General features: G+C 40.3%; 1 protein-coding gene across 1 annotated transcript in view; it reads left to right on the top strand.

The window, feature by feature from the left end:
- LOC136243089 (neuralized-like protein 4) overlaps nt 1-14,598 on the top strand; it is a 222,273-nt gene that overhangs the window by 106,443 nt on the left and 101,232 nt on the right. The window contains exon 4 of the mRNA XM_066034606.1: nt 6,539-6,671. Within this exon, the coding sequence (XP_065890678.1) occupies nt 6,539-6,671 (133 nt within the window). The remainder of the gene's footprint in view (nt 1-6,538; nt 6,672-14,598) is intronic.

Here is a 14,598-nt window from a genome sequence, read left to right as displayed (position 1 = left end):
TGTGACAACAGGGAATGTGGGTACAAACTACACCCAATCACACTTCAGGTCATATCTCAGTGCTCAAACAAAATATTTGCATTCTGTAACTTGTCTCATAAAGCCAATTAACGGCTTACTAAGGGCTAAAATTTTCATTGCCACAGCACAATGGTATAAAAAGTTATGAATCAAGAAAGTTTGAAAAAGTAGACAAAAATCATGTGCCCAGATTCCCTGCTTTCGCAGGCTCAGTCACATTTATAACTAGGTTATAAGTAATAGTTAGACCACAGGGGTCTAAGTAATTTAGTAACCGGATGGCGCCTGAGCGAAGCGAAATTACTACTACAGGGGGCCTGAGGGTTACTAAATTACTTAGACCCCTGTGGTGTGAACCTGTGGTGTGAAGTCTAAGTTATTTAGGCCCTTTATGTAGTTGTAGTACTTACCACTGTTGACAGCTGCTTGTAACACAGAAATGTAGCGTTCATTAGTAGAAACAAGCCATTACTCCACCAATAACAACAGTTACGGGTTTAAAATTAATTTTTAGGTGGTGATGCATTGCTAATGCTACCAATTCAAGTGCACGTAATAAACATGAAAAGGGTCTAAGTAAACATGAAAAGAGTCTAAGTAACTAAGACACCTCCAAACACCACCAAATCCACCACAAAAAAGGTCTAAATACATTTAAACTAAACATTACACAGTGAATGTGCTTGATGTATGAATGAACTACTCGGCAGGTTTTTAACCAACTCAAGGAGGTTTCTAATATGCCAGGATGTTACTTGTTACTTGGTGATATTAGAGATCTCATTTGTATTAAAGCATACTATGCATGGCATGTTTCAAGCTACTGTAGAAAAGAACAGTAATAAAATGGAATTTGTACTAGTAATAGCATGGGTAGCAGTGAAATTTGGGATAAATACCACTCTTGTTGTATTGGAAATTTACCATTTCCAATACAACAAGAGTGGTAAATTTCCAATACAACAAGAGTGGTATTTATCCCAAATTTCACTGCTACCCATGCTATTCCCACATACTCACTGCACATACGCATGCTGTGCATTAGCATTGCCATGTACGCAATTTGTCACTATGTACTAAACACGCATCAACACTAATTGGCGCTACATTGTTAACATAAATTCTAGCCAATGAAATTGCAATTACAACCTTTTCACTGCTACCAGTGAAATACGGGATAAATTTCACTGCTACTATTGAGACTTTTGTATGGGCAGTGAAACAGGTATGGTATTAAAGGAATGTACACAACAACCTTTTTTGTTTTTTTTGCTCAGAATTTTTTCCAGTATTTGAGATATGACCTGCAGTGTGATGTGGTGTAGTTTGTGCCATAATATACTGTTTTCTCAGGCCAGGTCACATATAGATTTTATTGATTTGAACTTTGTTTCAGTGCGTAGCGGAGCAATTAAAACATGTGTAAAATTTAAACATGCATAAAATTTTATGTAGCATGCGTATTTTTACCAAGTATATTTCAATAAGCTTATATATGACTGTCTCAGCAAAAACCTGCACAATTTAATTTTTTAAGTCACTCAGCATTATTAGCAGTGTCCAAGGAATGGATCACCAAAGTTCAGCATTCTGTGGTGTGTAGTTTTGAAATTATAGCACTAGACAGTAGGAAGAGTAAGATAATCGATTTGTACAGCAACTATACTGAAAATAAACTACACACGCTTACATTCACAGTCATAACTTCCATTTGGATTAGTCTACAATGTTGCAATTTGGCTTAAAATGTTCACCATGGATCAGCACATCAGCCAAGGTATAGTGTTATCCCTATAGACACTTGTGCATATGGATATGAAAGCGGTTTGGTAGAAGAAACGATGACGATCTTGTTTACGTTTACCACATCGTAAACAAATGCACGTGACACACATACCGTTGAAGCTACAGAAACAAAACTAAGATTTTCGAACTCTCCATGAGCAGGCGAATAAGATGGTATATAGGTTTAATCGATTTGAGTCTTCCTTCTTTGAGTACTGGCCCGATAAAAACCTGCGTATTTTTCTTTGTAGCATGCGTAATTTTACGAATTATTTTTAAATTTCGTTTTTCTCAATATGCATGTTTGTGCGAACAAGTCGGGTTTTTGTTGAAGTGGTCACATATGGCAAAAGAGATTTTTACAAAAAAACAGGCAATTTTCACTCAACAGGTCACAGTTTTTTTTTAACTATCATACAGTATGGTAGTACTGTATATCAGGGATCATGGAGGTTTGGGTTTTCTGGCCAATAATATCAACCGAAAACAAGCTTCACAATACCATCCTGACACTTTGGCAGTATTGGTTAGGTATAACCAAGTCCAAAAGTGCCTTCAGTACAACTCTAAGTGCTTCCAATAGATTGTTACAAAAAAAATCTATGGAATTTTCTATTGATAATGGCCTGGCTGGCTTGGCTTGGCGTGCCTGCATGCCTGCCTGCCTGCCTGTCTGCCTGCCTGCCTGCCTGCCTGCCTGCCTGCCTGCCTGCCTGCCTGCCTGCCTGCCTGCCTGCCTGCCTGCCTGCCTGCCTGCCTGCCTGCCTGCCTGCCTGCCTGCCTGCCTGCCTGCCTGCCTGCCTGCCTGCCTGCCTGCCTGCCTGCCTGCCTGCCTGCCTGCCTGCCTGCCTGCCTGCCTGCCTGCCTGCCTGCCTGCCTGCCTGCCTGCCTGCCTGCCTGCCTGCCTGCCTGCCTGCCTGCCTGCCTGCCTGCCTGCCTGCCTGCCTGCCTGCCTGCCTGCCTGCCTGCCTGCCTGCCTGCCTGCCTGCCTGCCTGCCTGCCTGCCTGCCTGCCTGCCTGCCTGCCTGCCTGCCTGCCTGCCTGCCTGCCTGCCTGCCTGCCTGCCTGCCTGCCTGCCTGCCTGCCTGCCTGCCTGCCTGCCTGCCTGCCTGCCTGCCTGCCTGCCTGCCTGCCTGCCTGCCTGCCTGCCTGCCTGCCTGCCTGCCTGCCTGCCTGCCTGCCTGCCTGCCTGCCTGCCTGCCTGCCTGCCTGCCTGCCTGCCTGCCTGCCTGCCTGCCTGCCTGCCTGCCTGCCTGCCTGCCTGCCTGCCTGCCTGCCTGCCTGCCTGCCTGCCTGCCTGCCTGCCTGCCTGCCTGCCTGCCTGCCTGCCTGCCTGCCTGCCTGCCTGCCTGCCTGCCTGCCTGCCTGCCTGCCTGCCTGCCTGCCTGCCTGCCTGCCTGCCTGCCTGCCTGCCTGCCTGCCTGCCTGCCTGCCTGCCTGCCTGCCTGCCTGCCTGCCTGCCTGCCTGCCTGCCTGCCTGCCTGCCTGCCTGCCTGCCTGCCTGCCTGCCTGCCTGCCTGCCTGCCTGCCTTCAGACAAGCATAACTCCATAACACTAAGACTACGGGCTTAATTTTTTCACTGTTTGATGTTGCTTCATCCGAGGTATGCCTTTTTGCATAATGCAGTATGTACAATGGATACATCATGGACTTTACTTTGTCCTCTTTGCGTCCCTTTTCCTTTTTGTTGACTGCCTAAGGTGTAGATTTGCAGTAGTGCGATGTATGATTTCCCAACATTTGTGAACGGGAATTTTCTGTATTTCTGTGGCAACTGGATTGATTGCAGAGTCACTTCTGATACTGTTCTTCGTTTGTAACACTGTGTAACAGGCTGAAAATAGATGAAATGAAGCGTAATTGCCACTTGTGTTTCAAGTCAGTATTTGATAGTTGGCGCACGAATCGTCTACCATTTTTTGTGGGGACTGCATTGATTGCAGAGACGCTTTTCCTATTTTATTTTGTTTGTGGCATTTTTAGTATAAATCGATTTCCTTGCTCTTTCTACTGTCTAGCGCTGTAATTCCAGAACTACTCACCATAATTGACTGCAACTTTGGCAAACCATTCCTTGGACAATGCAGATAATGTTAGGAAAATAAAAGGCATTTGAAAGTTGTGCGAACTAGACAGCTTTTTGCTAATATGATCACAAACAAGGACAGGTCACTTACAAGCCATTAGGTTTGGTTGGTAAATTTCACTAGTGTGGTGCTTACGTTAATAGTATTATACCATTAGAAAGTTAGAAAGGATGTTGAGAATGCTGAAAGTACTGTGGTACGACTGTGTGAACCTGTATACTGACTAAACCCAGCCACTATCTTAGGACGGAATTGTAGTCAAGGACCATTAGTCCTACTCCCAACATTAATAGTAGCCACATACTAATAAAGGTATGTATGTGCTTCTAGTTTTGTGGTCTACTGATCAAATATCTCACTATCATGAGTACTGATATATAACTAGTATTTTAAAAATTGTCAATTTAAAAGTGAAGTAGGGATTTATGCAAAAAAGTAGTGAAACAAGAGATGAATGATGGTGTTACAGCATAGCTCAGTGGGAAGTCCCTACTTTGCCACTGAACAGCTAATGTGCCAAAGTAGGGACTTTCCCACTGAGCTATGCTGTAACACTATCATTCATCTCTTGTTTCACCACTTTTTTGCATAAATACCTACTTCACTTTTAAATTGACAATTTTTAAAATACTAGTTTGTTTAGTTTTTTTGTTGTTGTTGTAGCACAGTTAGCTACAATGTAACTTGTATTAGTCCACTTTTATTTTCCGCATCTGTAAGTATGAGAAAGGCAGATACCATCACTTATAAACGTCTTGCCCATTTGCTCAATGAGAAGTGGAATTCCCCATATTCTGTGGTGATGGGCAGGCTTCGCTGTAGCCTGGACTTCTTATTGTTGCGCTCTTCAGTAATGTGTATCAGGGGATCACGTTCTAGATCCAAGCATCCCTATGTGCCTCCAGCCATCAACCTTGCTGTTGCTGAGGGGTACCTGTCTTCTTTAGAACAATAATACTAATTTTATACTGTGCTTGCTTCTTTTTCTTATCAAAATAACTATATCTACCATATCAATGTAACTTGTAACTGTTCTATCATACATGACTGTTGTATTAGAGTTACTGTTGCATTAGAGTATATCTCAAGTCAACCAAGGGGTGTTCAGCTAGCTAGACCTGAGGTGATCTGGTTTATTGTTAAGTAAATAGCTAGCTAGATTGTTAAGAGGTCAGGTCTCAGTACTCTTTCACTATTATAGATCTTTATTTGGTGGGCATTAGGGACCTGCCTATTATGCCAAAAAATTTTACCTATTATGCTATGCTGCACTGCTCAAAAATTTTACCTATTTTATATGCTCAAATCAGTTATACTCACGCTTTATACCTCATTTCTTATGTTTTACTAATAAATATGTAGTTATGGGCACATAATAAGTGGCTAAAGAACATCTTTGCTCTTCAAAATATGCATGTGACAGAAAAAATCGATACACTCTAATAGAACAGTCAGCTGCCTGATTATTCTATTAGAGTTATTGACTGTTTTATTAGAGCATATCGATCTTTTTCTGTGATATGTATTTTGACCATCAAGGGTTTGTAGTATGGCTCAAATATTCTTTCTATTATGCTAGCATTATGCTCAATGCTTTCAGGCACCTATAATTATACCAGCATAATCAGCGGGTCCCTAGTGGGCATGATCGCAAACTTATGAACTGGATCTCAATCGTGAAGTTACAGATATCTAGCAAGTGTACCTCTCATAGTAACGCCAGGACTGAAGCACTTCTGAAATCCAGCTCTGAAATAATTCTATGGCATCTAAATATGCTGCTGAAAGAAAGCGTTGATACGGAAAATTAACACCTCGATATGGTTTTGTTGGATGAAGAAGAAGACAAGCAGCCTGATTGAAGATAAAAGAAAAGACAAGGTGCAGAGGACCTACACTTGTCAGAACCCCAAAAGGCACATGCCACTGGTGAGTTCGTTATTGCGACGTAAAATGGTGACCATACGCTGCTTCGTTTGGCCTCTAGCCTTGCAACTGTGGTCAATGAGGCAGTCAGTGAGACTAACATTCAAGTTTTGAGCGATTTTTTTTTAAATTCTATATCTGGCCACCTTTAATGTTTTGCTATATTTAATGTATTATATAGACTAGTACTATTACGTAAAGGTGATTTTTGTCACGTAAAATGTTTCTAGGATGATTTTTAAAGGCAAAATTTTGGGCGGCACATGAAAGTTTCACCGCAATTCCTACTTAAACGGTACTACTGTACCGTTTGATACATGGACACCTAGTTTTGAATTCAATTTTAAAACACCAATAGTCAGTGTATCTTGAAGTTATACATATGTACGTACATACTTATGCAAAATGTGACTTGGCCTGTGGAAACAGGGCATGTGGGCACATAATATTTGCCACTTTTCAAATTTCCATGACTCATAAAATTTTATACCATTATGCAAAATTTTTAGTCCTTTTGCAATATTTAAGTGGGTTTATATTACAAGTTACAGAGTTTCGATATCTGCTTACACTACTGAGAAATTGCTTTCTATGTGACAGGACATAGTTTGTGCCTACATGCCCTGCCCGGTCACAAATTTAAATCAAATGATATTAGGGTTATATTTTGAGATGTGTTTTTTCACTGTACTTGACAGTCATCTACATTTTTCATAGAAAGATACTTCACAGCTCGCTACAATATGTGCTACTGTGAAGAATGCAGCCGAAGAAGAAAAGATAAAAGGTTTTATCCTCGAGCAGATAAGCAATATGGTTTACCAGAAGGATGGACCCGATTTTCATTACAGTTAGTGTATTTACATAATTTATATGTACATCTACTAGATAATAAAATCTAAAAAAAAGAGTGCGGTCCCCAAAAAGGCTGTGGTGAAAAAAGATGTGAAATCCAAGGTGGTGGCTAAGAAATAGTTGTGATGGCAGGTTAATGGTAAAAATTTTTAATAATGACAATTCAGGTAAATTTAGTGCCACTTGGTCTTGGCGCAAAATTCACTTGAATTGTCATTATTAAAATTTTTAACATTAACCTACCATCACAGCCATTTCTTGGCAGCCACCTTGGATTTCACATCTTTTTTCACTAGCCTTTTCTAGGGCCTCACTCTTTTTTTTACAGCTTGGCTGTTTTGAATTAGATATCACTTCTTTTTGTAATTGTATATCCCAAATGGCCTATGGCCAGCTTTAGGGCTTTTTAATCTTACCTGTTTTTCTTTACCGCAGGAAGAAGATAAACATTTAATCACAATCAAGATTTAAAGCAGATTTTAGATTTTTTAATACTTTAACTATTTTTGATTTTATCTAATTATACAAATTATATATATGTGACCAGATTTTACAGAACCGATCCAAATCGCACATCAGGCAAAATCAAACTAACACCACCAGTGGATAGCTACACTATCGTACTACAAGTTTTGACCCTCAGCACTACTCAAACTACACGAGGCTGGTTTTTACACACGTCTTTTCTGGGTGGTGTGGAGTGCTCAAATGGCGGTTTCAGGCCTTGTGAAGGACCTGGCTTGGCAAGAGTCAGTGGTTTACTGGTGGACAGCCTTATAATGTTGGCCAGACGTGTTCTCTGTTGATTTTGCTACATATCAGCCACTAAGGAGCCAGCACGGCCCTGTAATCTCGTGTCTGGACTCCAATCGTGGTCTGCCTCCATTTTGAGGTCTAACTTTTGCCCTCCCCACCACCCCCAGCCTCCACCCCTTTGTGAGCACTCGTGATACTACTTCGCTCGTCCAACTGCTCAGATTTTCTATCTTATTTGGCGGGAAACTGTACAAGCAGCTACAAGTACTGGAAGTGGCTTGAAAGGTAACAGATTGATGCATCTTTTGTGTAAATCTCATACGCGTGCTTGCTATCCTTGGAGAGTTATGCTGGCTTCAATTCTTTAAAACCGTTTATCTCGGAACTTCTAATGTGCGATTTGGATCGTTTTTCCAAAATCCAGTCACATATATATATATATATGACCGAATTTTGGAAAACCGTCAATATACACACAACAGTACTTTTGTAATAAAACGCATTTAAAACCTATGGGTAAAAAATGCAAGCTCCGGAAAAAAATTACGCAAGTTTTTATCCAGTGGCGTAGCTACCATTGAGGCAACCAAGGCAGTTGCCTCGGTAAAAAATTCTCAACAATTCAGGCTAAGCAGGCCTGAATTTCCAGTGGCATCCTGAATTTTCTACTCAAACGTTACTACTACAGCATTCAATACTGTATCACACATAATAGAATCTATATGGATGTAGTACTAAGCAGGGCCGGAGCCCACGGTGACAAGGTTCGGCAATGGCTGGATCACTTGAATTTGTATCAAAAAGATCGAGATACTCTAATAGAGCAGTCATCGCAATACATTTCTGGCAAACCACTCATGCCCATGTTACAACTATAAAATGTATATTATATTTATTACATGCCAATTATTTCACACAGGATAACTTATTTGCAGCTAATCTCTCTGCTGTGTTACTTGAAATGTAGCTGAACTCTCTACAGGATGATATGTGCATAGCTGAAATCTCTACAGGATGATATGTGTGTAACTGAACTCTCTACAAGATGATTTGTTTCTAGCTAATCTCTTTATAGGGTAAATTGTTTGTAGCTGAACTCTCTACAGGATGGTTTCTTTTCTCTACAGGGCGATTTGTTTGCAGCTAAACTCTACAGTGTGATTTGTTTGCAGCCAAACTCTCTACAAGGTGACTTCTAGCTGAAATCTCTACAGGGTGACTTGTTTCAGCTGATTTCTCTAAAGGGTGATTTGTTTGCAGTTGAATTCTATGGTTTGAATTGTTTGCAGCTGAAATCTCTACAAGGTGACTTCTTCTAACTGATATCTCTACAGGGTGAATTGTTTGTAGCTGAACTTGCTACAGGGTGATTTATTTGTAGCTAAACTCTCTACTAGGTGATTTATTTGCAGCTGAACTGTTTATGATGATTTGTTTGTAGCTGAACTCTCTACAAGGTAACTTCTTCTAGCTAATCTCTCTATAGCGTGATTTGCTCTGGCTGATCTTTCTACAGGATGCTTTGCTTGTAGCTGTACTCTCTACAATTTGATTTGTTTGCTCTCTACATGGTAGTTTCTTTGGAGCTGAACTCTCCACAAGGTGACTGGTAGTTTCTTTGTAGCTGAACTCTCCACAAGGTGACTTTTTCTAGCTGATTTCTCTACAGGGTGAATTGTTTGTAGTTGAACTCTCAACATGGGCGATCTGTTCGTAACTGATCTCTCTATAAGATGAATCGTTTGCAGCTGAACTCTCTATAGGGTGATTTGTTTGCAGCTAAACTATCTGCAGGGTGATTTGTTTGTAGCTTAACTCTCTACAAGGTGATCCTTCTAACTGATCACTCTACAGGGTGATCTGTTTGTAGTTAAATTTTCTACAGGATGATTTGTTTGCAGCTGAACTCTCCACATGATGGTTTTTTGTAGCTGAACTCTCTACAAGGTAACTTCTTCCAGCTTATCTCTCTACAGGGTGACTTGTTTTTAGATGATCTCTCTACAGGGTGCTTTGTTTGTAGCTGAACTTTCTACAGGGTGATTTGTTTGCAGCTGAACTCTCCACATGATGGTTTCTTTGTAGCTGAACTCTCTACAAGGTAAGTTCTTCTAGCTGATCCTCTAAAGCGTGACTTGTTCTAGCTGATCTCTCTACAGGATGCTTTGTTTTGTAGCTGAACTCTCTACAATTTGATTTGTTTGCAGCTGAACTCTCTACAAGGCGGTTTCTTTGTAGCTGAATTCTCCACAAGGTGACTGTTTCTAGCTGATCTCTCTACAGGATGAATGTTTGTAGTTGAACTCGCAACAGTAAATGTACAAATTATATATATAATACATATATTTATTGCACGTCAATTATTCCCTACTGATAACCTGTTTGCAGCTGATCTCTCTACTGGGTGACTTGAAATGTAGCTGAAGCCTTTCCAAGGTGATTTGCTTGTAGATAAACTCTCTACAGGATTCTCTCTACAGGGTGACTTGTTTCTAGCTGAACTTTCTGCAGGGTTATCTGTTTGTAGTTGAACTCTCTACAGGGTGATTTGTTTCTAGCTGACCTCTCTACAGGATGACTTGTTTCTAGCTGAACTCTTGACATGATGGTTTCTTTATAGCTGAACTCTGTACAAGGTAACTTCTTCTAGGTGATCTTTTTACAGGGCGATTTGTTTGTAGCTTAATTCTCTACAGGGTGATTTGTTTGCAGCTAAACTCTCTACAAAGTGACTTCTTCTAGCTGAACTCTTTACACGGTGATCTTTGCATAGCTGAAATCTTTACAGGGTGATTTGTTTACAACTGAACTATCTATATGATGGTTTCTTTGTAGCTGAACTCTCTACAAAGTAACTTCTTCTAGCTGATCTTTCTACAGAGCGATGTGTTTGTAGCTTAATTCTCTACAGGGTGATTTGTTTGTAGCTGAACTCTCTTCATTATGATTTGTTTCTAACTGATCTCTTTATACTTTATAGGGTAACTTTTTGTAGCTGAACTCTCTACATGATGGTTTCTTTGTAGCTGAACTCTCTACAAGGTGATTTCTTCTAGCTGAACTCTCTACAGCGTGATGTTTTCGTAGCTGAACTCTCTACAGGGTGATTTATTTGCAACTGAACTCTCCACATGGTGGTTTCTTTGTAGCTGAACTCTCTACAAAGTGATGTCTTCTAGCTGAAAATCTCTACAGGGTGATCTTTACGTAGCTGAACTCTCTACAGGGTGATTTATTTACAACTGAACTCTCTACATGGTGGTTTCTTTGTAGCTGAACTCTCTACAAGGTGATTTCTTCTAGCTGAACTCTCTACAGGGTGATGTTTTCTTATCTGAACTCTCTACAGGTTGATTTATTTGCAACTGAACTCTTTACATGATGGTTTCTTTGTAGCTGAACTCTCTACAAGGTGATTTCTTCTAGCTGAACTCTCTACAGGGTGATGTTTTCGTAGCTGAACTCTCTACAGGGTGATTTATTTGCAACTTAATTCTCTACATGGTGGTTTCTTTGTAGCTGAACTCTCTACAAGGTGATTTCTTCTAGCTGAAAATCTCTACAGGGTGATCTTTTCGTAGCTGAACTCTCTACAGGGTAATTTATTTACAACTGAACTCTCTACATGGTTGTTTCTTTGTAGCTAAACTCTCTACAAGGTGATTTCTTCTAGCTGAACTCTCTACAGGGTGATGTTTTCTTAGCTGAACTCTCTACAGGTTGATTTCTTTGCAACTGAACTCTTTACATGATGGTTTCTTTGTAGCTGAACTCTCTACAAGGTAACTTCTTCTAGCTGATCTCTCTACAGTGTGACTTGTTTCTAGCCAAACTTTACAGGTGGTTTGTGTGAAGCCAAACTCTCTGCAAGGTGACTTCTTCTAGCTGATCTCTCTGCAGGGTGATTTGTTTTTAGCTGAACTCTCTACAGGTGATTTGTTTGCATCTGAACTCTCTACATGATGGTTTCTTTTTAGCTCAACTTTCTACAAGGTAGCTAATCTCTACAGGGAAATTTGTTTGTAGCTGAATTCTTGACAGGGTGATTCGTTTGCAGCTGAACTCTCTGCATGGTGGTTTCTTTGTAGCTTAACTCTCTACAAAGTGATTTCTTCTAGCTGAACTCTCTATGGGGTGATCTTTTCGTAGCTGAACTCTCTACAGGATGGTTAATTTGTAGCTAAACACTCTACAAGGTGGTTTCTTGTATCCCAACTCTCTATAAGGTGTCTTCTTCTAGCTGATCTCTCTACAGGGTGATTTGTTTGTTGCTGACCTTTCTAAAGGTGATATGCTTGCAGCTGAACTCTCTACATGATGGTTTCTTTTTAACTGAACTCTCTACAATGTAACTTCTTCTAGCTGATCTCTTTACAGGTTGATTTGTTTGTAGCTGAATTCTCTACAGGGTGATTTGTTTGTAACTGAACTCTCTATGTGGTGGTTTCTTAGTAGCTGAACTCTCTATAAGGTGACTTCTTCTAGCTGAACTCTCTACAGGGTGATCTTTTCGTAGCTGAATTCTTTACAAGGTTACTTCTTCTAGCTGATTTCTCTACAGGGTGAATTGTTTTAGCTGAACTCTCTACAGGAGATCTGTTCATAGCTGAACTCTCTACGGGGTGATTTGTTTGCAGCTGAACTTTCTTCAGGGTGATTTGTTTACAGCTGAACTCTCTACAAGGTAATTTCCTCTAGCTGATCCTGTACAGGATGAATTGTTTCTATCTCTGTACAGGGTGAATTGTTTCTAGCTGAACTCTCTATAGGGTGATCTGATCGTAGCTGAACTCTCTACAGGGTGATATGTTTGTAGCTGAACTCTCTACATGGTGGTTTCTCTGTAACTGAATTCTCTAGAAGGTGACTTCTTCTTGCTGATCTCTCTCCACAGGGTGATTTGTTTGTAGCTGAACTCTACAAGGTGACTTCTTGTAGCTGATCTCTCTACAGGGTGATTTGTTGGTAGCTGAACCATCTGCAGGGTGATGTGTTTGTACCTGAACTCTCTACAAGGTGCTAGTCTCTCTACTGGATGGCTTGTTTCTAGCTGATCTCTCTACAGGGTGACTTGTTTCTAGCTAAACTCTCTACAGTTTGATCTGTTAAGTTTGTAGCTGAGCTCTCTATAGAAATAATTTTAACTTTTGTTTGTATAGCTGAACTCTTTACAGGGTGGTTTTTTGATTGGATGCTGAACTCTCTATGTGGTGACTTGTTTGTACTGAAGAGTGACTTGTTTGTAGCTGAATTCTCTACAGAGTGACTTACTTGTAGCTGAACATTGTATAAAGTAACTAGTTTGTAGCTGATCTCTATAGGGCAGCTAACTTATATAGATGAACTCTCTACTGGGTAGTTCTTTGTAGCTGAACTCTATACACAGTGACATAGCTGAATTCTCTACAGAGTGACTTGTTGTAGCTGATCTCTCTACATGTGTTTATAGCTGAGCTCTCTGCATGTGTTTACAACTGAACTCTCTTCAGTGTGACTTGTAATGTTCTGAATCTCTACAGCGATATATTTGTAGCTGAACTCTCTACAGGGTGAATTGCCTTTAGCTGAATTGTCAATAAGATTAACTGGTTGCAGCTGAACTCTCTACAGAATAACTTGCAATGTAATATAATTCTATAATGGAGTAAGTTATAAACATAGCTGAATACTCTATTAGTGTAACTATTCTATTAGTGTATCTCGATCTCTCTTTTGCTAAATGTAATTGGCTTTCGAATCACAAGTCAGTGGTTTGTACTCCGATTCTTCTTTACTACTGCAAGGACTTTTTGTGACAAGTATTCCAGCTACACACCGATTTTCAGCTTATTGCTCTAAGCGGTTTGCCTGGTAGGGGTGAAAACTAATAGTTTTTTAAAATATATATATATATATCAATGTGACACAGGTTGGGTTTTGTGTCATATCTCGGTGACCTTTATCTGGATTCCTTTCAAACCACAAAAAGGCACTCTTACGATAGTTACTCCATCTATAGAGCAATTTTCAGCTCATTCCTTCAAGGGGTTTACCCTGTGGGCATGACAGGTCTTCGACCTTATTTTATGCGAATAATCGGTCATAACTCCGTGAATGTTCATCAGATTCCTACCAAACTTATTACTGAAATCTGCTGTAAAGAGCCATTTAAGTACCAAATTTCAGCCCGTTTAGAGCATGCATTCATGTTTATTGCAGATTTTGCAAAGTGAGTAAAAAGAAGTAGAAGACAAAAAAAAGAAGAAAGAAGTGAAACTTTGGCCGCTTGTATCTCGGAAATGTCAGGAGAGATTTTCATAAAAAAATTAGCATGTATACTCTCCTACCTAGCCGGCACTTCTGTAGCAAATTTGGTTCCAATCGAATAAGGGATCACAGAGCTACATAAGTGTGAAAATCGTCTTTTCTTCCTGTTAATATACATGTACTCACGGTGTGGCGCGCCAACTTCTTTGGTCACATGACACTCTACTGTGTGTCTTGATAAGAAGAAAAAACAAAGAAAAAGACTTTAACTTTGGCCGCTCGTATCTCGAAAATGGCTGGGGTGATTTTTTTAACCTTTGTTATGTAGACTCTTCTACCTAGTCGGCACTTCTGTAGCAAATTTGGTTTCAATCGGATAAGGGATCACATAGCTACAAAGATGTGAAAATCACATTTTCTTCCTGTTAATATATTCACGGTGTGGCACGTCAGCTTCTTGGGCTGCATGACACACTACCGTGTGTCTTGATGTGACCAGATCAGCCTTAATAAACAATTATAATTTTACAACTTCCTTGTGTTATGGTTTAAACATTGCACCTCTTGAATTACAGTACCATCTAGAGATAACATCACACTCACAAGCAGTTGTCATTGGTGTAGCCAATTTTCGACCCACGATTTCTTTGGCATGTACATGGTAACTAGCTCACCACCTGTAGCCATGATAGACGAGCTTCTTTGGGTGGCTGCTCCAGTACCCACGTACCTTCGCACATGATGTATATCAGTTGTACATCATGTCGAGTCATGATCTGGATTTGAGGACTCGCAAGGGATTGTAACGTTACTTCTGGGAGGTACTGTATTTTACAGAATTTTGTTGTACTGTAATTTAATATACTAACTAACAATCGTGATCCGTTGAGTGAAAACCACCCGTTTTTGCTAAAATCTAT

Source organism: Dysidea avara, chromosome 2 (assembly GCF_963678975.1).
Source record: "Dysidea avara chromosome 2, odDysAvar1.4, whole genome shotgun sequence".
In the NCBI taxonomy this organism is placed as follows: Eukaryota; Metazoa; Porifera; class Demospongiae; order Dictyoceratida; family Dysideidae; genus Dysidea; species Dysidea avara.
This window is presented reverse-complemented; position numbering and strand designations above follow the sequence as displayed.